Here is a 24,628-nt window from a genome sequence, read left to right as displayed (position 1 = left end):
CAATCCACTTTCTGCAATTTCCATCTCTTTCTGCAAGATATATTATTAAACTCGTCTTTGGCTCCTGCCGCATATCAATACCCCAGGGCTTGGCACTGACTGGCATTACAGGGATGTATTAGCGGCACAGAGTTCCTTTTTGTCAAAGAGCTGCCCTCGCAGGCAACCACCTCACTGGGACTTTGTAAAAGCCCATCAAAAGCCAAACCAACATTTTTCAGAAGACGTTCTCTTTGTTGCAACATGACGAAGCTTCGGAAGGCCGTCTGAAGAATTTTTTTTTCCCCCTCTGGTTATTCGACGCTGGCAACCATTTGCTTTCAATTATGCTCCCTCTCCTGATCAATCTGGGCCAGAACAGAGAGACACAAGAATGACTAGTCAAAGAGTTGAAGTCCACACATCTTAAAGATACCAAGGTTGAGAAACACTGCTCTAAGCTCTGTTCCAATATTTGAGGTGGGGTGTCAGAGGTGGGTTTCAGCAGGTTCTGACCAGTTCTGGAGAACCGGTAGCGGAAATTTTGAGTAGTTCGGAGAACCGGTAGTAAAAATTCTGACTGGCCTCGCGCCCATCTATTCTCTGCCTCCCAAGTCCCAGCTGATCAGGAGGAAATGGGGATTTTGCAAAAAGCTTCCCCTGGATTGGGGAAGGAATGGAGATTTCACAGTATCCTTCCCTTGGAGTGGGAAGAGAATGGGGATTTTGCAGTATCCTTCCCCTGGAGTGGGGTGGGAATGGGGATTTTGCAGTATCCTTCCCCTGGAGTGGGGTGGGAATGGGGATTTTGCAGTATCCTTCCCCTGGAGTGGGGAGGGAATGGGGATTTTGCAGTATCCTTCCCCTGGAGTGGGGTGGGAATGGGGATTTTACAGTATCCTTCCCCTGGAGTGGGGTGGGAATGGGGATTTTGCAGTATCCTTCCCCTGGAGTGGGGAGGGAATGGAGATTTTACAGTATCCTTCCCCTGGAGTGGGGTGGGAATGGGGATTTTGCAGTATCCTTCCCCTGGAGTGGGGTGGGAATGGGGATTTTGCAGTATCCTTCCCCTGGAGTGGGGTGGGAATGGGGATTTTGCAGTATCCTTCCCCTGGAGTGGGGAGGGAATGGAGATTTTACAGTATCCTTCCCCTGGAGTGGGGTGGGAATGGGGATTTTGCAGTATCCTTCCCCTGGAGTGGGGTGGGAATGGGGATTTTGCAGTATCCTTCCCCTGGAGTGGGGTGGGAATGGGGATTTTACAGTATCCTTCCCCTGGAGTGGGGTGGGAATGGGGATTTTGCAGTATCCTTCCCCTGGACTGGGGATAGAATGGAGATTTTACAGTATCCTTCCCCTGCCATGCCCACCAAGCATACCCACCAAGCCATGCCATGCCACGCCCACCAAGCCACACCCACAGAACCGGTAGTAAAAAATTTTGAAACCCACCACTGGGGGCTGCCACAAAGAAGAAGTGGGTCGACCTATTCTCCAAAGCATCAGAAGGCAGGACAGGAAACAATGGATGGAAACTAATCAAGGAGAGAAGCAACCTAGAACTAAGGGGAAATTTCCCGACAGTGAGAACAATGAATCAGTGGAACAGCCTTTGCCTTCAGAAGTTGTGGGGGCTTCATCACTGGAGGTTTTGAAGAAGAAACTGGACAACCGTTTGTCTGGAATGGTATAAGTCAGGCAGTGATGGGATTCAAGTAATTTAACAACCGGTTCTCTGCCCTAATGATTTCTTCCAATAACCAGTTTGCCAAACTGCTCAGAAAGTTAACAACCGGTTCTCCCGAAGTGGTGCGAACTGGCTGAATCCCACCACTGAAGTCAGGGCAGTGGTGAAATGTAAAATTTGTTACTACCGGTTCTGTGGGCGTGGCTTGGTGTGTGTGTGAGGGGGTAATGTGACTGGGTGGGCGTGGCCAACTTTTTTTTTTACTTTTAAAAGCATTTTTTCTACAACTTTAAGAGGTTGCAGAAAAAATGCTTTTAAAAGCCTCTGATGATCCCAACTGAGCCGCTCGATCATCAGAGCTTTTTTTTTTTAACTTTTAAAAGCATTTTTTCGGCCGAAGATCCTCTGATGATCGCGCGGCTCAGCTGGGCATGGGTGGGGGGGGGGCCTGCAGGGATTTTTGCTACCGGTTCTCCGTACCACCCACCGCCATTGCTACCGGATCGGGCGATCCGGTCCGAACCGGGAGCATTTCACCCCCGAGTCAAGGGTGTCAAACTCAATTTCATTGAGGGCCGCATCAGGGTTGTGTTTGATCTTGGGGGGCAGGGGTGGGCATGGCCAGTTTGACATCACTCATGTTGGCAGTGCCTGTGGTGGCCCGAGCGCTCTGCCAGCGAAAATGGGCTCCTGCCCACAACCATAATTCTATACGCCCTGCCCCCGTGCATGCGCGTGTAACCCTCCCATGCTCCCCCCATGCTCTCGGCACGCGATGGCATGGGAGGCCCGTTCTTCGCTCTCCCCATCCTCCAGAGCCTTTCTAGGAGTCTGGGGAGGGTGAAAATGGCCTTCCCTACCCCCCTGGAGGCCCTCCTGAAGGCAAAAACTGCCCATTTGCCAACTTCCAGTGGGACCGGAAGGCCTGTTTTTTTGCTCTTCCTAGCCTCCAGAGCCTTTTTAGGAGTCTGGGGAGGGTGAAAATGGCCTCCCCCCCCAGAGGCCCTCTGGAGGCCAGAAACGGCCCATTTGCCAACTTCCGGTCCTAGAAAGGCTCTGGAGGCTGGGGAGAGAGAAAAACGGGCCTTCCCCCCACCCCCGAGGTCCTCCGGAGTCAGGAAACAGCCTTTTCCCCTATTTCTGGTGGGCCCAGAAGGCCTGAAAATCAGCTGGCTGGCATGTGCATGTATGCCGGAGCTGAGCTCACATGCCCACTGATATGGCTACGCATGCCACCTGTGGCACATGTGCCATACGTTCGCCATCCTTGCCCTACACCATTTCTGACAAATGGCAGTCCAAACTCTTCTTGAAAGTCTTCAGTGATGAAGCTCGTATAGTGATGAAGTGATGTGTAGATTAAGATAACTAGAAGGTCCTGTAACCACATCATCTAAATTTGGACACACAATGACCGGCCCACATTTCCAATCGTCACAGCATCCCATAATCACGTATCCGCATTGGACACCTTCCCTGCCAGTTTCTAACAAATAAAATCAATAGGGAAGCCGGCAGGAAGCCACAAGTCACTTAACGACCCATGCAGTCCTTGCTTAAGGACTGTCACAAAAATGCCACTGTAAATCATCGCAGTCATGCAGAGTCTTCACTTAATTACTAGGTGGCTTAGCAACCAAGTTTCCAGACCTAATTAAGGTTTAACAGGTTAACAGAATTAGAAGGGAGCTCGTAGGTTATCTAGTCCAAACCCCCCCCACCGGGCAAGCAGGAGACCCTACACCATTTCTGACAGATGGCAGTCCAGTCTCTTCTTGAAAGTCTCCAGTGATGAAGTGATGTATAGATTAAGATAACTAGACGGTCATCTTCTCTCCTGAGAAAGCGCCATTTTGTTTTCTGTGTAAGATTGGGTTCACACCACATTCTTTAAACACAGATTACCTGCCTCGTTGTAGCATTTCAGCGGGGAAATGTGAGATCCCACCACTGCAATTACCGTCTTTTTTCTCCTTAACTTCCGTGCATTATTGTAATTTCTTGGTTTGATTATGGTGAACCTCCCAGAATTGTTAAGAGTCGGGCGGCATACAAGTTTAATAATTATTATACTGTATATTATTACTAGTGCGTATAGCCAAGGCTATGGTTTTCCCAGTTGCAATGTATGACTGTGAAAGTTGGACCATAAGGAAGGCTGAGTGCCAAAGAATGGAGGCCTTTGAACTATGGTGTTGGAGAAGACTCCTGCGAGGCCCTTGGACTGCAAGGCGATCCAACTGGTCAGTCCTAGAGGAGATCAACCCTGACTGCTCTTTAGGAGGCCAGATCCTGAAGAGGAAACTCAAATACTTTGGCCACCTAATGAGGAGGAAGGACTCCCTGGAGAAGAGCCTAATGCTGGGAACGACTAAGGGCAAAAGAAGAAGGGGACGGCAGAGAACGAGGTGGCTGGATGGAGTCACTGAAGCAGTCGGCGTGAGCTTAAATGGACTCCAGAGGATGGTAGAGGACAGGAAGGCCTGGAGGAATGTTGTCCATGGGGTTGCAATGGGTCGGACATGACTTTGCACCTAACAACAACAACAAATTATTACTACCTTTCCCATAACACACTACTGTGTGCTCCCATCAACCTTATGATGACCAAATGTTGAATCTGATTCATGCGGGGGGCTAAGGCCATTGCCAGTTTGCCACAAGATGCTGAATCATAAGCATCCCAACCTCATGGGCAGGCCATGTTACAAGGATGCCAGACCCCCACATCCCCAAACAGCTCCTCCATGGTGAGCTGTCTCAAGGAAAGCAATTGCATGTGGGACAAAGGAAGCTATACAAATAATAATAATAATAATAATAATAATAATAATAATAATAATAATAATAATAATAATAATAATAAATAAATAAATAAATAAATAAATAAATAAAATAAAAAATAAAAAAAATAAAAAAAATCGTGTGTTGTCCCGATTGTAATTGGAGCCCTTGGAGCAATACCCAAAGGGCTACCCCACTATTTAGAAATTCTAAATTTGCCGGACTTGAACATTTAGACTGCAAAAAACCACCTTACTCGGAACAGCTTACATCCTCTGACGATACCTTAACAGTTCCTAGGTCCTTGGTTAGGACTCGAGCTGCTGAGCTATTAACCAGCCTCAAAGGCTGTGAATCTCACTAAAGATTAACTAATAATAATAATAATAATAACAACAACAACAACAACAACAATAACAATAACAATAACAACAACAACTTTATTGCCATTGTATGTGTATATACAGTATACCCATACAACGAAATTCACTTAACACCCAAAGACCAGGCCCAACACACATATCAATCACCAAACAGACTCCCACCCACCCCAATTCCCCACCCCTAAACCACCCAAACATCCACACAACAGACCAAGTAATACTGTCCAACAGTTCACTGATGGTGGCCCTTTAGTTCATTGTTGAGTGCAATTATAGCTCTGGGATAAAAACTATTCAGAAGACACATGGTCCGAGTTTTAAAGTTTTAAAGACACACTGAAAGCCTCTCTCAAGACCCTGGATATCGACACCGCCTTCTGGGAAACCCTGGCACAAGATCGATCGACATGGCACACGTTGATCCATCAAGCTGTTTGATGGATCAACGCTGCCAGATGTTTGAAGACAGAAGGACAACCACAGCACAAGAGAAAGCGAGCACTCCGCAAAGTCAGAGCTGCAAATACTGCAATAGTGGTGCCCACGCATATCTGCCCGACATGTGGCAGAACATTCCGTGCCCGTACAGGCCTTACCAGCCAGCTGCGGACACATCGTGGATAGCCCACAACCTATTAGATGTCAAGGTCCTCTTCGAACACGATGGACAAACATCATCAATTATTATACTGTTGAATTATTATTACCTTTCCCATAAGATACAGTATTATTGTGTGCTCCCATCAACCTTATGATGATGATTAAATGTTGAATCTGATTCATGCAGGGGGCTAAGGGCTATGGCCAGTTTGCCACAAGATGCTGAATCATAAGCGGCCCAACCTCTTTGAACCAAGTCCAGCATATCTTGGGAATATAGCTGAGTTAAGGTCAAGGTCAAGGTCCCCCTCGTACATATGTGCTAGTCGTTCCCGACTCTAGGGGGCGGTGTTCATCTCCGTTTCAAAGCCGAAGAGCCAGCGCTGTTTGAAGACGTCTCTGTGGTCATATGGCCAGCATGATTCAATGCCAAAGGCGCATGGAATGCTGTTCCCTTCCCACCAAAGGTGGTCCCTATTTTTCTACCTGCATTTTTTACATAGGTTGGCAGAAGCTAGGACAAGTAACGGGAGCTCACCCCGTTATACAGCACTAGGGATTCGAACTGCTGAACTGCCGACTTTTCTATTGACAAGCTCAGTGTCTTAGCCACTGAGCCACCGCATCCCCCTAGCTGAGTTAAGATCCCCCTTTTTATGCCCTGCAACCCAACTTAGCCAATCCAGTTTTTCAGTTATGTTTATTGTCATGTTTTTTCCCTTTCCATTCCTTCAGGCAAGGCTGCTGTCAAAGGCACCGGGAGCATGAGTACCTAAAAAGGGGAGGGGGCACTCCACTGCTCCAGCCTCCAGAGACTGATCATCCCGAGACCCCCCCCCTTCTCTCTAAGAGAGAGAGAGAGAGGCACGGAGGCTGCTGTTCAGCCTTCAAGGCATGTGGACCAGAACTGCGGCAGGGGAAGAGTTAACCCTCCAGCCTCACCGCGTGAAGCTGGAGCTATTAATACCCTGCCTGCTTTATCTGTCAGAGAGAGAGAGCTGGCTGCTCGGTCAACCAGACAGCCCTGTGAATCTCGGTCTATTCAGCAGGTCTTGGAAGTTTTGATTCCCAGGGCAAAAAAAAAAAAAAAGACTGTGAGCATGGAACTCAGCCTTGGCTGCCCAGGGTGAATCCTTCCCTTCCTTCCGTGTGCATGCACATCTTTCTCTCTCTCTCTCTCTCTCACACACACACACACACACTCATAGAGGTGCTACCTTCTACCAAGGCATCACTTCTCCTCTTCCTGACCAAGAGATCCAGAGTGTAGAGCTGGCTGTCTCCACCTGAAAGGTCAGTGTCTTCCCTTCCCAAAGGGAGAAGAAAACTTTCCATAAGGCAAGTTGTACTGGGATGTCCGGAAGACCGCAGGGCAAAGCCTGACTTGGTTATCTGGGCTGAATGGGATTTTCCCCATCATTTCCAGAAGAACCAGAGTCAGTGAAGAGAAACAACTCCAGCAGGTGATCACCCACTTTTTTGGGAAGTCACCAGCAGAGACATCCATGGGAAAAATCTCAGAAGACTTGATTTCTAAGTTTGTCCAAGCTTTCTGGCTGAAGATTGAGAGAACTTCCTTGACTTCTTCTCTGGTTCTGGAATAAGGGTCTCTTTGGAAGCCTATGCCTGCAACCATCAGGCCATTGCAAGATTTAACAAGAGGAGAAGACATAGAAAAGAAGCAGAGGCTTCTCTGATCTGCTGCCAAGAAGACGTCAACGTCAAAGGTTCTCCAAGGAAGAGCACCCTCAAAAAACTGCTCAGCAAGGTCTTGTGAAGGTGGCCCCGATTTTCAAGGAAAAGCCGTTCTTCAATGGAAGCCGGGACCTGTCAAGAAATCTGCTAGATTACCTACAAAGCAACTGGCTCTAAAGTTCCTGATTTCCATCTCCAGCGGAGCGACCCCACAACAGGGGGGACCTTTTGCACCCTGGAAGGGGCAGCGGGAAATTGGAGAAGCGAAGGTGCGAAATGTTCGCCCGTGGAAGCTGGGCCAGAACAGCTGAGCGTGGAAGGCGGTTCCCGTTCCTTGCAAAATGCTGATGTCTGTCAGGTGTGGCCCGGCCAGGATCGCCCCTTGCCTTGCTTCCTCGGAGAGATGGATTCCTTCTGCTTCACCTGCTTTCAGAAGGAGGAGCTCCAGCCTTTGCAATCCAACAGGTAGGGTCCCATTATTTCTCGGCGCACCCATGCAAAGCGCGGTAGGCAAATCTGCAGGAGTCGAGGTGTTCTGATGTTCGGGTGCAAGTTCAGAAATAAGGAATCCTAAACTTCGATCGATAGGGTCACGGTGGCTCAGTGGCTAAGACACTGAGTTTGTCAATCGAAAGGTCAGCAGTTCAGTGGTTCGAATCCCGAGTGCCGCGTAACGGAGTGAGCTCCCGTTACTTGTCCCAGCTTCTGCCACCCTAGCAGTTCGAAAGCATGTAAAAAATGCAAGTAGAAAAATAGGGACCACCTTTGGTGGGAAGGTAACAACATTCCGTGCACCTTTGCCGTTGAGTCATGCCGGCCATATGACCACGGAGACGTGTTCGTCCAGAGCTGGCTCTTCAGCTTTGAAATGGAGATGAGCACCGCCCCCTAGAGTCAGGAACAACTAGCACATATGTGCGAGGGGAATCTTTACCTTTAAACCTCGATCCCAGACTCCACTGTGCAGGGAGGGTGGTTATTATAACAATGATTTGAGGGATAACACATTCAGGTTGTCTGTACATGCTCAGGGACACTGTTGCCCTTGTTTCTCCCATCCTAGAAATGCAGTCTGATGTTTTAAGTGGGCTCTGTGGCCCATTTCACCGGGGCAGGAGATTAAAAGCCTCACTGGAAGTTTTTAAGAAGATGCTGGATAACCATTTGTCTGAAGTGGTGTAGGGTTTCCTGCCTAAGGAGGGGGTTGGACTAGAAGACCTCCAAGGTCCCTTCCAACTCTGTTATTCTATTCTATTAGACCAGATCAGACGATTATTCCACCATATATAAGAAGAGGGAGTCCAGCTATTTTCCAAAGCACTAGGAAGGCAGGACAAGAAACAATGGGTGGAAACTAATCAAGGAGAGAACTTAGAACTAAGGAGGAATTTCCTGACAGTTAGAACAATGAATCAGTGGAACAACTTGCCTCCAGAAGTTGTGGATGCTCCAACACTGGAAGTTTTTAAGAAGAGGTTGGACAACCATTTGTCTGAAGTGGGGTAGGGTTTCCTGCCTAAGCAGGGGGTTGGACTAGAAGACCTCCAAGGTCTCTTCCAACTCTGTTATTCTAATTCTAATACTCAGAACTGCCTACTCTGAAGGATAGGCTGGGAACCCATCGCACATGGCACATCAAGCCCAACCGTCTATCTTTTTAGCTTAGCAATTTGGGTCGGTTTAAGTTGCAGGCTGTGAATGCAAAACACGAAGTTAGCTGGATAAACTCTGGTTCAGAAGCCTGTTGAAACTTCTCAGAGGAGTAGAGTTGCCATGGTTCTCTCCTCTCTGCAGAGAACGAGGCTTTATGCCCAGCCAATTTTAAATCAGCGAGTAGAGATGACATCACTCCTTACATCCTTTTCCTTAGGAGTTTGTGACTCTTCTCAATCACCAGCAGAGTCGAGGCAACCAGGTTGCCCCGTTCCTCCGCCTCTCCAACTCATATCATATCATAATATCACAAGTTTATTTGTCAAGCATATATAAGATAACAGGTAAAAGTATAAACATAATTTGAATACATGAAAAGAGTAAGTAAAAAAGGAATATTAGGACAGGGATGGTAGGCACGCTGGTGCCCTTATGCACGCCCCTTACAGACCTCTTAGGAATGGGGTGAGATCAACAGTAGACAGTTTAAGGTTAAAGGTTTGGGGGTTTGTGGAAGAAACCACAGAATCAGGTAATGCATTCCAGGCATTGACCACTCTGTTACTGAAGTCATATTTTCTGCAATCGAGTTTGGAGAGGTTTACCTTGAGTTTGTGTCTATTATTTGCTCGTGTATTGTTGTGGGTGAAGCTGAAGTAGTCACTGACAGGAAGGACATTGTGGCAGATAATTTTATGTACTGTGCTTAAGTCAGACTGAAGTTGGCGTAGTTCTAAGTTAACTAAGCCCCAAATCTGGAGTCTGGTGGCATAAGGGATTTTATTGCGGTTAGAGGAATGGAGGACTCTTCTCGTAAAATATCTCTGGACTCTCTCGATTATATTTATGTCCGATATGCAGTGCGGGTTCCAGACAGATGAGCTGTATTCAAGAATTGGTCTAGCAAATGTTTTGTATGCTCTAGTTAGTAGTACAACATTACCAGAAAAGAAACTCATTCATCTCCTCTTTTTTTCCATCCCTTGGACATGATGTTGCTTACCTAATTATGTATTTATTGGTATCCCCCCCCTTTATTATTTTTACAAATAACTCGAGGCGGCAAACATATCCAGCATGCTTCCTCCTCCCATTTTCCCCCAAAGAGAGAATAATTTTTATGCTGTCTCTCGACTAGTTCCAAGATCTGTCTGCTTTATACTAAGACCGTGATGGCAAACCTATGGCACGTGTGCCAGACGTGGCACGCAGCACCCTCTCTGATAGCACGCGAGCCGTCACCCCAGCTCAGCTCCACAGCGCATGCACGCCTGCCTCCCGCCGGCCAGCTGATTTTTGGGTCTATTCTACCCCTATTCTAGTCCAACCCCCTGCTCAAAGCAGGAAATGTAATACCATTTCAGACAGATGATTTGAAATCATAAAGAGGTCAGCTTTGCATATTGTATGAATCAGGGGTGGGATTCAGCCGGTTCGGACCCGTTTGGGCGAACCGGATGCTAATTTTACATCTGGTTTGCCGAACCGGTAGTTGCAAAGACTGGCTGGCCCCTCCTACCCCTCCCCTCCTCTCCCAGGAGTCTCCATGCATCCAGTTTTGGATGCCATGTAAGTGCACTGGCCTCCCAGAAGTTCTGGAAGTCTGGAAACTGGCCCATTTCCGGCTCAAGGAAAGCCTCTGGAGCTTGGGGAGGGTGAAAAACAGACCTACCGGAAGTCTGGAAACTGGGCCATTTCCGGCCTCCGGAGGGCCTCCGGAGCCTGGTGGAGGCCGTTTTCGCCCTCCCAAAGGCTCGAGGAAAGCCTCCAGAGCTTGGGGAGGACAAAAAACGGCCTTACTGGAAGTCTGGAAATGGGCCCATTTCTGGCCTCCGGAGGGCCTCCAGAGACTGGGCGAGGCCATTTTCGCCCTCTGGGAGGCTCAAATAAAAGCCTTTGGAGCCTGGGGAGGGTGAAAACGTCCCCTCTCCCTGCCATGCAGGAGGCTGAGTAGGCCAAGCCCACCATGGCCACCTAGCACGTGTGAATCCAACCTAAGAAAGATACTTTCTTAGTTTTCCTTTAGCACGGGACTGTACAATCAGGCCGGCAGCAAAGCAGGTGTCCCATTGCTGACCCAGCTTTCAAATTATGAATGACCGGATGGCCGTGTGAGAGCTGAGCCTGCTTGATAACAGCTTGGCCTCTCAGCCAGAAGGTGTTAAAAATGCTGAGAAACTTCAACAAAACGTGATCAACACGGGTGGATTATTTGGTGTTAAATTGTCCTCCAGAAGCCAACTTATTTATTTATTAGATTATTAGATCCTGTCTTTCTTTTTCTTTTTCTTTTTTTTGCACTGCCCACACCTCTGCTTAAAATAGCGGTGCGAACAAAGCTTAGAATTCATTTCGGATAGGTGTCGATTTTTCAGAAATGCACCTCGCCCGTACTTGAGCACAGGTGGATGAATTGGAAACGGCTTGAGAGACAGAATGGGGGCAGGACGAGAGATTAAAAAATATATATATATTGGATGACGGGAAGAGAGAAGGTGGATTTTCAAACCACGAGGATTCTTGTAATGCTAAATGGTGCTCCAGTTTCTATAACAGGAATGTCAAACTCAAGGCCTGTGGGCCAGATCCGGCTCATGGGGTTACTTAGATCTGGCTCGCGGGTGTTGTGGCTCCGTCCTCCGAGCCTATCTTATCGGAGGAAGAAGGCTCCGAACATGAAGGAGAGGAGTCGGCCAGGCCTCCCTCTCCAGGCCCCTCCTCTCTGGCAATGCCTCAGGTGCTGGCCGAGGAAGAGGAGATTAGCCAGGAGCCAGGCGTCTCCGATGATAGCGATGGAGGCGATCTGTCGTTCCTGGATCCACGCCAACGAAGGCGTGATAAACGGTTGCAGCAGTCGAGGAGGCGTGCCAGGGATTATAACTGAGTCACTGGACCACACCCCAGAGACTATATAAGAGAGGGTGGTGGCTATTTAAGACACTGTGACGGACAAAAACTAACTCTGGCTAGTCACTTTGAACAACGCCTAAATCTGCCGAAGGTTTCTTGTTTTGAACTGGACTATTTGCAAACTGTGTATATTATTGCTGTTTATCTGGTGAAGGGATATTAAGGAAAAGCACTTGGCAGTCGGTGCTCGTATTGCTGCCAAGTTTCTGATAACAAACTGTGTGTGCCAAGTACTTCCTTTAACCCTCGGCTGGCTGTGTGTGTGTGTGTGTGTGTGTGTGTGTGTGTGTGTGTGTGTGGAGACGGGGACAGTACAGCGGGGCTGTTCTGGAAACAGTGAAGGACTGGCCCGCGGTGCCTCTGCCAGGACAAAATGGCGCTCGGGAGGACCACCTGCGGCTTTCCCGAGCTCTGTATTTGTTGGCAGAGGGTTGCAGAAAGCCATCCCAGCCGAAAACGGAGCTCAGGAGCCCGTTTTCGGCTGGCAGAGCACTCGGCCACAGATGCCCCTGACACGAGTGACGTCAAACTGGCCATGCCCACCCCGGCCTCGCCCGAGGGCAAATACAACCCTGGTGCGGCCCTCAATGAAATCGAGTTTGACACCCCTGTTCTGTAAGGAGTTGCTACTTCAAGCGCAAATGATACTTTGGATCTCCCAAGTGCTGCTGTTCATGTGGCCAACCCTCCATCCTGAAGGTGCTTTTCTAAGTGGCGACTGGACTTCCTTTGTTTTTCCCCCCCCCCTTGAAAATGTTTTGCTTCTCATCCAAGAAGCTTCTTCAGTTCTGAACTGAAGATCTGAAGGAAGCTGCTTGGATGAAAAGCAAAATGTTGCTTTCAGACAATCATTTATTTATTTATTTTATTTATCAAATTTCTATACCACCCCGAAGGGCGGTGAACAGCCAAGATAAAACACAGATAATACAAACATTAAAAATCCATTAAAATTATTAAATTTTTTGGCCGAAAACAAATTTAAAACACCCAATTTATAAACAAATTAAACGATTTAAAAATTTAAAAGGGAGAGTTAGGCCAGGCCAGCCTGCTGAAATAAAAAAGTTTTGAGAGCACAACGAAACGTGCGCAGATCCGGGATCCTCCGTATCTCTGGGGGGAGCTCGTTCCAGATGGTAGGTGCCCCCACAGAGAAGGCTCTCCCATTGGGGGCCGCCAGTCGACACTGTTTGGCCGACGGCACCCTGAGGAGCCCCTCTCTATGGGAGCGTACTGGTCGGTGAGAGGCTATTGGTAGCAGAAGGCGGTCTCGTAAGTACCCCGGTCCGATGCCATGGAGCGCTCTAAAGGTGGTAACCAAAATCTTGAAGCGCACCCGGAAGACCACCGGGAGCCAGTGGAGCTCGCGCAGGAGGGGGGTCACATAGGAGCGCCACGTCGCTCCCATAACCACCTGCGCGGCCGCATTCTGGACCAGCTGGAGCCTCCGGGTGCTCTTCAAGGGGAGCCCCATGTAGAGAGCATTGACCATCATCCAGGTCAATCATGACCTGGATGATGGAGAATCTCCATACGCATTCCCCCATTCCAGGGGTGGGTTCTACTTACCTTTACTACCGGTTCGCATCGCTCGCTCACGTGCGCTCTTCTGCGCATGCGCAGATCAAAGGCTGACCAAATAGATCAAATAGCTGACTTTGTATAAATATACAAAAGGATGAAGGCTATTGCTGAGCACATTGTAAGCCGCCCTGAGTCTCCGGAGAAGGGCGGCATATAAATCAATTTTTTTTTTTAAAAAAAAGGTGGGTTTCAGCAGGTTCTGACCAGTTCTGGAGAACCGGTAGTGGAAATTTTGAGTAGTTCAGAGAACCGGTAGTAAAAATTCTGACTGGCCCCGTCCCCATCTATTCTTTGCCTTCCAAGTCCCAGCTGATTGGGAGGAAATGGGGATTTTGTAATATCCTGGAGTGGGGTGGGAATGGAGATTTTACAGTATCCTTCCCCTGCTACGCTCACCAAGCCACGCCCAACAAGCCATGCCATGCCACGCCCAACAAGCCACACCCACAGAACTGTTAGTAAAAAAAAATTGAAACCCACCGCTGGCACAGATCACCTTTGATGATGATGTCTGGGTTCCTGAACCTCCAGTAGGCCCATTTTTCACCCTCCCTCTGCCTCCACACATTTGCATCCAAAACTTACTTGCATCCAAAACGGGCTGTGTGGGGATTCCTAGGAGAGGTGGGTGGGATTTGGGGGTTCTCTGAACTGCACAGAATCTTAGCTAGAGATTCTCCCAAACCCCTGCGAACCCCCAGCAGCCCACCCCTGGGAAAAGCCCTTTTGCACACCGTCTTCCATTCTTGGACAGAAAGTGCCCAAAATTGCGACAATAAAAGAAATGCATTAAAAAAAAAAACGAAGAGAGCAACATTTGAGAATTCTACCCCTTTCTAGCCTTCCCGATGGTACGCATTAGTGCCGGAGCCTGCAATTGTCAACTTTAATTGAGCGGCTTGAATTACAGGAATTTATTTCCCTTGGGGCCATCTGCTTTAACAACTGTGTTCGAAGGCTGCAGAGAGGGACATGGCTGGATTGTAACCACGAAGGAGAAAGATGGAGGAAGAGAAGCACCGAGGGGTCTGTGGTGTAGGAGCAGACGGACCAAACTCTCATGTTCAAACTCATTTGTCCAATCGCCTTCGGTTTGGGACTGTACCTTCTCTGACCAGCTTACCCTACAGCTGGGGTGGGCAACTCTGCCGACTTTACGACCTGTCTGGACTTCAAACTCCCAGAATTCCTGAGCCTCAAGAATTCTGGGAGTTTGAAGTCCACGGGTCGTAAAATTGTCATAATTGCTCACTCCTGCTCTACAGGGTTGTTGTGTCAGGGATGAAAATGAAGAGACGCCCACCTAAACTGCTTTGAATCCTTGGAGGAAAGGCGGTGTTGTTTATTTTTTATCATATTTATTGATAGCCAGCCTTTATTATTTTTACAAATAACTCAAGGCAGTAAACATACTCCCCTCTCCTCCTATTTTCCCCACAACAACTCTGTGAGGTGGGCTGGGCTGAGAGAGAGTGATTGGCCCATGGTCATCTAGCCTAAGGCAGGGCTAGAATTTAGTCTCCCAGTGATTGGTCCAAAGTCACCCAGCTGGTTTTTCATGCCTAAGGCAGGACTAGAACTTACAGTCTCCTAATGATTGGGCCAAAGTCAGCCAGCTAGTTTTTCATGCCTAAGGCGGGACTAGAACTCACAGTCTCCCAGTGATTGGTCCAAAGTCACCCAGCTGGTTTTTCATGCCTAAGGTGGGACTAGAACTCACAGTCTCCTAATGATTGGGCCAAAGTCAGCCAGCTGGTTTTTCATGCCTAAGGCGGGACTAGAACTCACAGTCTCCTGGTGATTGGCCTAAAGCAGGGGTGTCAAACTCGTGTCATCATCGTGGTGTCATGTGACGTATTGGGACTTTTTCTCCCTTCGCTAAATTGGGCGGGGGTGCGGCCAACAAGTGATGTAACCGGCCTGTGGGCCGCAAGTTTGACACCCTTGGCCTAAAGTCACCCAGTTGGTTTTTCATGCCTGAGGCGGGACTAGAACTCACAATCTCCTGGTTTCTAGCCTGGTGCCTTCATCATTAGTCTAACAGAGAAAACTGGAGAATTTTAGAGATTTCATTCAAGTTTCCAATCCTCTCCCTCACCTCACACACGCAGTGTCAAAATTGTAGATGGGTAAAAACTGAAAAGTTGGTTGGTAAAAGAGAGCAACAGATTGGAAAATGTTGTCAGGAAACATTATATATCTATATTGCATTTGCTGTGCCAGAAACCTGGCTTTTTAAGACCGACTAACGTTATTTTCCCCTCGCAATCTTCCAACGCAGAGGCAGCCCCAGGACATGTCAAAAGTCATGATGGTAGCTAGGACATTGTGATGGAAGAGTCGTCTCTTTTGGTGAGCATCACGCATGTTGATGTATTTGCGAGACCTCCGCTGCACTGCTGTGGCTGCCATCTTCACTTTTGTTGACTTTAACCCAGAAAAAACACACCTCTTCCCAATTTTTCCCCACCTCCCTCCTTCCGATGACATCAGACAAATCCATTCGGGACGGGGAAGGGACATTGTTCTGTTCACAGAACACTTCAAGCCCAGTTTGTTTGACTAGAATTTGTGGGATGGAACGCAACATGCTAACCTATAACTGCTGGCTCATCCCCACAAAGCTTTTTTCCCAGGAGGCCAAACTGCAAAATAACCAACTTCATTTTCTCCTAATAGAGTATGTGTCAGGGTTCCGATGGATGCCCTCCTTAAATCATGAGCCTGGAGCCAAGCTTCAAAAGAAATCCAGTTATTTATTAGGAGCTCCATGTCCGCAGGTTCCAAATGAAGCCAACTCTGACCCCACATAATTTATGGCCCTAATCATGACCCTATTTCCCCCTCCCCCCAAAGTGTGTCATCAATCACATTCGCCAACAGAGCAATTTCCCGGGTTGTGGAGACCACTCCCCTCTGGCCGCTGTGGGTAACCCTGGGAGACAGCCTTGAGAAAGATATGTCTGGAATGCACTCCTGTCTTTGGCTGCCAGCTGCTTCATTGGTTTCCCATCCCTCTTGCCTATGGGAACTCGAGAGCAGTCCAGGGATGCTTTGTGAGTTGACATTGTGTTGTATGAATCTGACAAGCCTCCATCCCAAGCCAACCTCATTATCCCTTGGGATGTTGAACCAACCCAGTCCATGATGGAAAATTGGGAACACTTAGGTCAAAGTCCCAAAGATGCTTTTTCAAAAGGTAACTGGACTTTGGCTTTCTTAAAACCCACAAAGAAGGACCTCCACTCAGACCAATTGTCAGCAGCATTGACACCGTCACCTACAACGACGTGAAACATCTAACCACCTTATTAGCTCCTCTTATTGGCAACACTAGCCATCTTCTTCCTCCTAGCATATTCCCGCAGGTACAGGGTCCGCTTTTCAGATCATTGAACACCACTTTGCACAGTCAGCCGCATCTCCAGGGCACAGGCCCATGGCTTGCATATCTTTGTTGATGGTCTTTTGCCATCTCTGTTTTGGGCATCTGTGAGGTCGCCGGCCATTGACTTCTAGTCGATAGGCAGTCTTGGCCATGGTGAAAGATGCTGCTCTCTGGACATGTCCATACCAGCGGAGCCAGTCTTCTCTTATCTTCTCTATAACTGATGCCACACCAAAATGTTGTCGAATGATGTCATTTGTGATACGGCCAAGAAAGGAGATGCCTGATATCAAACGGAGCATTCACATTTCCATGGCATGGAGATAGCTATCGGTCCTTAGTTAGTTAGTTTAGTTAGTTTATTTGATTTGTATACCGCCCTACTCCCGAAGGACTCAGGGCGGTGAACAGCCAACAATAAAATACATAAATACACAAAATTTAAAAACCCGATAAAGTCCTGTTGTTGCTGCCCAGCATTCAGTGCCTTACAGTGCAACAGGGCGGATGGTTGTCTTGTAGATCTTAGATTTGAGACGGGTTGGCATTTTTCTGTGACATAACACACCGGTGAGTTCACGCTGACGCATTCAGGCTGCGTTCACTCTTGCTCGCATCTCGCCATTGATGTTGCCATTGCCTTGGAGGTGGGATCCCAGATACCGAAAAATGTCCACTTTCTTTAGGTTTTCAGGGGTGGTGACAGAGAGACTGAGTACTTAGACTCAGTTTTCTTGATGTTGAAGCAGAGTCCGAAATGGTTGAGACGATCATTCCATGTTTGAACTTGCTGCTGTAGTTCGCTTCTGGTGGGGGAAGCAAGCCACCATCATCAGCATACCACCCATCACATCAACAATTCACAGGATGTTCTCGACAAGGTTTCAAAACTAAAACTGGGATCCGGATGAGGCTACGGTTTCTTACAATGTGGCTTCACTCTTCACCTGCCTTCCAACAACTGAAACTGTCATGGTAGTGAAGAAACGGCTGCTACAAGACAATGTCAACTTGCAAAGCTTTCAAGTTGCCATGAGCAGGAGGGAGGGAGAACTGATAGAGCTGATTGATTTCCCTAACTGAAGTGCATTCCATACATTCTTCCTGACCGCAATCAGAAGGAGGGTTTTGGATTTCACAGCCAGCCAAAGTGGTTAATTGGAGAATGTGATTTATGACATGGCCAGAGAGGAGGGGAGAGACAGGGTCATAGGGGAACGTAAATCTAAGTGGGATTAGTTCTAACTGCATCCGAATATTGCCGAAATGGTGCTCCTAATAAATGACTGTATTTCTTTTGAAGTTCGGCTCATGGCTCATGAATTAATTAGGGCATCTTTCGGAAACTTCACAGCACATTAGGTGACAGAACCCCCCCCCCCCAAAAAAAGGAAAAACACAGTCCAGTTGCCTTTTGAAAAAGCATCTTTGGGACAACCATGACCTGGATGACTGAGAATCTCCACAGATATCTAAGTCAGGGCTATCCTACCTTGGCAACTTTAAGACTTGTGGATTATTCCTCAGGGAATCTGTTGAGCCCTTTTCCCCACCTCCTGCATTCAGAACCTGCCATGTGTGCTTAGACTACTTCAGGACATTTCTCTTTACATATAAAGAACGGTTAAACATACAAAGAACGGTTGCTGGAACTGGGTATGAAGAGGTTGCAGAAAAAGAATGCTTTTAAAAGCCTCTGACGATCCCAGCTGAGCTGCACGATCATCAGAGGCTTTTTTTTTTTTACTTTTAAAAGCATTTTGAAGAGGTTGTAGAAAAAATGCCTTTAAAAATAAAAAAAAAGCCTCTGATGATTGCGCGGCTCAGCTGGGCATGGGGGGTGGGGGCAGAGATGTTTGCTACCGGTTCTCCAAACCACCTGCCGCCATCGCTACCGGATTGGGCAATCCGGTCCAAACCGGGAGCATTTCACCCCTGCGACAGTGCATTTTGCCTGAAGCTTTGCCCTCAGGCAAAATAGCCCAACTATCTCTTTTTTCTGACTGTGGGGATTTCTTCCTGTATGCAATGAATCCTCAATCCTGATGCCATCTTTCACAGCAAGGAAACGAGATGAAAATCAACTGTTCCATTCCAAAAAAATCTGTTTTTAGGCTTCCCTGGCTGTGTTCGGATGCAAATGGGCCATGACGTATCGGTTACTGGCTCCGCGGAGTGTGAAGTTCTAGCAGCACAGTTGCCGTTTTGTGTGTGTGTGTGTGTGTGTGTGTGTATGTCTCCTTGTGTGTGCTTAATTCACTCATCTTTTTTGCACTTCTGATATGTAAAATTAGCAGGTCACACGGTTTGTCTCCCTGCCCCATCTTTTCTCCTACCTAGAGAGGGATAGAGGGTGAATTGCTACCTGTTAAGATTTGAGGTGTGATCTTCGGCTTTTTTTGAGGGCAGAGGAGAAGAAAGAAAATGTCACTCTTCTTGGAATATAAACTGAAGTCGTGCAATGAAGCAATCAAGCAGAAACAACATTTATTTACCCGTAAAAATATACAGTAATCAGGGTAGAATAGAATAGAATAGAATAGAATAGAATAGAATAGAATAGAATAGAATAGAAGAATTGAGTAGAATAGAATAGAAAATAGAATAGAAGAATTGAGTAGAATAGAATAGAAAATAGAATAGAATAGAATAGAAAATAGAGTAGAGTAGAGTAGAGTAGAGTAGAGTAGAGTAGAATAGAATAGAATAGAATAGAATAGAATAGAATAGAATAGAATAGAATAGAATAGAATAGCAGTGTTGGAAGGGACCTTGGAGGTCTTCTAGTCCAACCCCCTGCTTAGGTAGGAAACCCTACACCATTTCAGACAAACGGTTATCCAACCTCTTCTTAAAAACTTCCAGTATTGGAGAATTCACAACTTCTGGAGACAAATTGTTTCACTGGTTAATTGTTCTCACTGTCAGGAAATTTCTCCTTAGTTCTAGGTTGCTTCTCTCCTTGATGAGTTTCCACCCATTGCTTCTTGTCCTGCCCTCAGGTGCTTTGGGGAATAGCTTGACTCCTTCTTCTTTGTGGCAGCCCCTGAGATATTGGAAGACTGCTATCATGTCACTCCTAGTCCTTCTTTTCATCAAACTAGACATACCCAGTTCCAGCAACTGTTCTTTGTATGTTTTAGCCTCCGCTAAATTTACCGCTGTTTGCAGTGTGCCCTAGTTACACGACTGCGTTTAATGATAGTTTTGCTGAAAACTAGAACTTCCAGGGTTTAGTAAAACTGCACCTACAGCAAATCACGGCTTTGCCATAAAATCAGGTTGGTCACATAAGTGAGTGTGATTTATGACTGTCATGATTTTACAATCACAATGGGCAAGCCTCCATTACAGTTGTATGTCAATGACTAATTGTATTTCCTTCTATTAATCTGTTGTAAAATCTACACGTCTTAAAATCGTCTTATAACCCGAAATATTGAAGGCTACTTCTAAGAGGAATGGCAAGTGTCTTGTCTTGTCTCTAATATGAACAAAATTTCCTAGATTCCTGACTGAGGGTCATTTACACTCAGTAGTAGACAACCTGTTGGCTCATAAAGCCATATGCTGAAAATTATCCGACAATTATAAAGTATTCAGCTCGTGCAGAGGTGGTTGGCTCGATTTGGGCTTCGCGTGATGATGTGTGAACTCACAACTCAGTCGCCGGGGCTTATTCAATTAATCATAGGAGTGCAACGCGTGTGTGCCACCAGCCAAACCAATTTGCAGAATTATTTTGGAGGCGATGAAAGTCCCTGGCGAGGTTTTCTCAGATGTGGTAGGGCAAACTCATGCACTTGGAAAAATGCCCAGATTGTGCTAAGAACACGCTCCTTTTTTGTCTTGGAAAACAATATTTCTCAGAAGGGAGCATTATATTTGGAGAAAAAAAGAAGAAAGCAAATTTGGATATTTTCCTATTTGAGATATCTTTCAGATTTTGATCAGTGGTAGCTTTCAAAATTTTTTACTACCGGTTCTGTGGTTGTGGCTTGGTGGGCGTGGCATGGCTTGGTGGGCGTGGCTTGGTGGGCGTGGCAGGGAAAGGATACTGTAAAATCTCCATTCCCTCCCAATCCGGGGAAGGATACTGCAAAATCCCCATTTCCTCCCAATCAGCTGGGACTCAGGAGGCAGAGGATAGATGAGGGCGGGACCAGTCAGAATTTTTACTACCGGTTCTCCAAACTACTCAAAATTTCCGCTACCGGTTCTCCAGAACTGGTCAGAACCTGCTGAAACCCACCTCTGCGATACATTTTTTTAAAAAAGGCATTAACAACTGCCACAAAAAAAGGTTGTAGAATCAGTCCAGTCACATGATTACCTGTTCTACGTCTATCATGTCTTGCCGCTGTAATTGGCAGGCCCCTATTATGGTTGTAGGTCATTGGTGGAATTCAATTTTTTTTACTACCAGTTCTGTGGGCGTGGCTTGGTGGGTGTGGTGTGGCTTGGTGGGCGTGGCAGGGGAAGGATACTGCAAAATCTCCATTCCCTCCCCACTCCTGGGGGAATGGCTATTGCAAAATCTCCATTCCCACCACACTCTGGGGCCAGCCAGTGGTGGTATTTGCCAGTTCTCCAAACTACTCAAAATTTCCGCTACCGGTTCTCCAGAACCTGTCAGAACCTGCTGAATTTGACCCCTGTTGTAGGTCGAGGGCTAACTATACTGTAGATTTCAACTTGATCACTTCAAATTCCTTCTGATCCTTTCCGATAAAGGTAGTCCTCGACGTATGACCACAATTGAGCCCAAAATGTCTGTGGCTAAATGAGACAGAGATTAAGGGAGTTTTGCTCCATTTTATGACCTTTCTTGCCACTGTTGTGGATCACTGCAGTGGTTAAGTTAGTAACACAGTTGTTAAGTGAATCTGGCTTCCCCATTGACTTTGCTTTTCAGAAGGCCCTGGGACAGCGCAACCGTCATAAATATGAATCAGTTGCCAAGTATCTGAATGTGACCAAGAAGATGCTATAACAGTTGTCAGTGTGAAAACCAGTCATAAGTCAATTTTTTCAATGCCGTTCTAATTTTGAACATTCATTAAATGAACTCTTCTATCCCAGGTAGAGGCAGATATTGCTCTCTCTGGGCACACTGAGAATAATATATTCACACTGAGAATATAGCTGAACAAAACTCCGCATTGGCGACAGGAAGGACATCCGGCCATTAAAACACTCTGCTAGCTCCATTCAGTTGTCCAGACTCCATCTCATAAGGGATTATTGGGTTAGACGCTGAGCTTGTCGATCAAAAGGTCAGCAGTTGAGCGGTTCGAATCCCTAGCGCCGCTTAACGGGGTGAACTCCCGTTACTTGTCCCACTTCTGCCAACCAAGCAGTTCGAAAGCAGGTAAAAAATGCAAGTAGGAAAATAGGGACCACCTTTGGTGGGAAGGGAACAGCGTTCCGTGCACCTTTGGTATTTAGTCATGCCAGCCACATGACCACGGAGACGTCTTCGGACAGCGCTGGCTCTTCGGCTTTGAAACAGAGATGAGCACCGCCCCCTAGAGTCGGAAACGACTGCCACATATGTACGAGGGGAACCTTTACCTTAAATGAAGATGATTAAATGAACTGTTGTAAGCCAAGGACTACCTGTATTGAATCTGAAGAGGGTGCTTACCTTTATAGTCCACAGCTCAGGACAATTATCCCTCTGCTTTTATTTCAATAATCCTGCTCTGCCACCAGGCAGGTGCCAACCAAAGCCAAAACTTTAACCAGTCCATCCAATGTCCTTCCCATCCAGTCTCCACGAGCTGGTAATCTCCTCCCGCTTCTCCATCCCTGCCCCTCCTGCTGGGTGAGGGCCATAACCTCTGTTTTAAATGGATATGATCGTGCCAAGCAGATGGTGATGGATGGGGGCTTCTTTCAAATGAATACTTTCCAAGGTCGTAAAAAAAACAAATACAAAGAGAAATTGGCAGTCTCAAACCTCTCTGCTGGTGTAGCTGACTTTCGAGCTGAATGGTTGGTGACTCAGAGAAGCAGGATGTGGGATTTAAGTGATGGGAAGAAACCGCAGAATTGACAAGAGAATATCTGTAGCCCAGGTTTTGAACGGTGGTGTCCTTGGTGTTTTCTGAGCTTGGTCATTTGCTTGCAGATGTTTCATTACTAGCACTGATGATGTTACCTAGTTTGGTAATGGGAAAGGGGAAGTCATGGTACCATTTGGTAATGGTAAGGGGAAGCAGAGGAATACAAGTTGGATTTGTCTGGATTTGTCCTGCTTGAGCAAGGGCATGACAATTTGCCATGGCCAACTCACCACGGCCAAATCACCTTGGCTAACTCACCTTGGCCAACTTGCCATGACCAACTCACCACGGCCAACTTGCCATGGCCAACTCACCATGGCCAACTCGCCATGGCCAAATCATCATGGCCAACTAACCACCAACTCGCCATGGCCAACTCACCATGGCCAACTTGCCATGGCCAACTCACCATGGCCAACTTGCCATGGCCAACTCACCATGACCAACTCACCGCGGCCAACTCGCCATGGCCAACTAACCATGGCCAACTCGCCATGGCCAAATCACCATGGCCAACTTGCCATGGCCAACTCACCATGGCCTACTCACCACGGCCAACTCGCCATGGCCAACTAACCATGGCCAAATCACCATGGCCAACTCACACGACCAACTCACCACGGCCAAATAACCATGGCCAACTAGCCCATGGCCAACTCACCACGGCCAACTCACCATGGCCAACTCACACAGCCAATTCACCACGGCCAAATCACCATGGCCAACTAACCATGCTAACTCACTACGGCCAACTCGCCACGGCCAACTCACTGCAGGACAACTTGCCACAGCCAACACAGTGCAAGACAAGTCGTTGTGGGAGAAGGGTTACACGATGAGCCGCAGTGGCATAGTGGTTAGAGTGCAGTACTGCAGGCTACTTCCTCTGATCACTGGCTGCCAGCAGATTGGCAGATCAAATCTCACCAGGCTCAAGATTGACTCAACCTTCCATCCTTCCGAGGTGGGTAAAATGAGGACCCAGATTGTTGGGGGCAAGAGGCTGACTCTGTAAACCACTTAGAGAGGGCTATAAAAGCACTGTGAAGTGCTATATAAGTCTTAAGTGCTCTTGCTATCAAAGAAATGATGGAGTAGTCTCATTAATGAAAGCATGCAAAAGGAGGGACAGAATGAAATGTGCATGGCAAAGATTAAAATATTTTTTTCATTCATTTTAAATAATTAAATAGAATTGTTAAATTGTTAACCCACAGCGAGTTGTCCCTCGGTGAGTTGGCCGCAGCGAGTTGGCTGCAGCAAGTTGTCCCATTCCGTTGAGGAGATCTCCAATGACCCTTCCAAGCCTATTATTCTGTGTTCTAGGGATCCTTAGCAAAGCAGCCTCTTCCAAGCTCCACTGAGCTAAGAAACAGGCAGTAGGAACGGTTAAGGTCCCTTTGGGGGAAGTGGCCGGGGGGGGGGGGAGCTCCAAGCAACTTGGAAGGGAGACACCATTTTTTTTAAAAAAAACTTGATCGGCATTGCATTCTTTGTTTTGCTCCTGTGCCAGTCCCACTGGGCCATTGTGGCAGGCCAGCCTTTGAAAACCGCTGTGATATACAGATCTAAATGTACTTATTAAAAATAAATAGGAAGTTTCTGTCTTGCTCAACCTTGACATTGATGTGAATGGAAAAAAAAAAAAAGACAAATGCAAATTTGATGGCTCTTTTAAATCAGAGGATAAGTTGTCCTTCCAGAGTCGGAGAGAAGGAAATTGGTCCTTCAGCTTAAAAAAATTAGGCTTCCGTAATACAACGATACTTTTTTCTTTTCTTGTTGGAATAAAAACCCAGTCTAGTTCCAACCTGGGAGAAAAGAAGCTGGAAAGAAAATGGAGGCAGGCTGAAGGAAAGGAGGTCTCTGTTTATTTGGTGGCCAGAAACTTCAA

The 24,628-nt window shown here is 47.1% G+C and overlaps 1 protein-coding gene across 1 annotated transcript in view; it reads left to right on the top strand.

The window, feature by feature from the left end:
• Positions 1-6,422: 6,422 nt before the first annotated feature.
• Positions 6,423-24,628, top strand: part of SBK1 (SH3 domain binding kinase 1) — an 85,063-nt gene continuing 66,857 nt past the window's right edge. The window contains exon 1 of the mRNA XM_034420445.3: positions 6,423-7,593. Coding sequence (XP_034276336.1) covers positions 7,532-7,593 — 62 coding nt within the window. The 5' untranslated portion in view covers positions 6,423-7,531. The remainder of the gene's footprint in view (positions 7,594-24,628) is intronic.

The sequence above is a fragment of the Pantherophis guttatus genome, chromosome 14 (genome assembly GCF_059756535.1).
Source record: "Pantherophis guttatus breed Tessera chromosome 14, ASM5975653v1, whole genome shotgun sequence".
Lineage (NCBI taxonomy): Eukaryota > Metazoa > Chordata > Lepidosauria > Squamata > Colubridae > Pantherophis > Pantherophis guttatus.
This window is presented reverse-complemented; position numbering and strand designations above follow the sequence as displayed.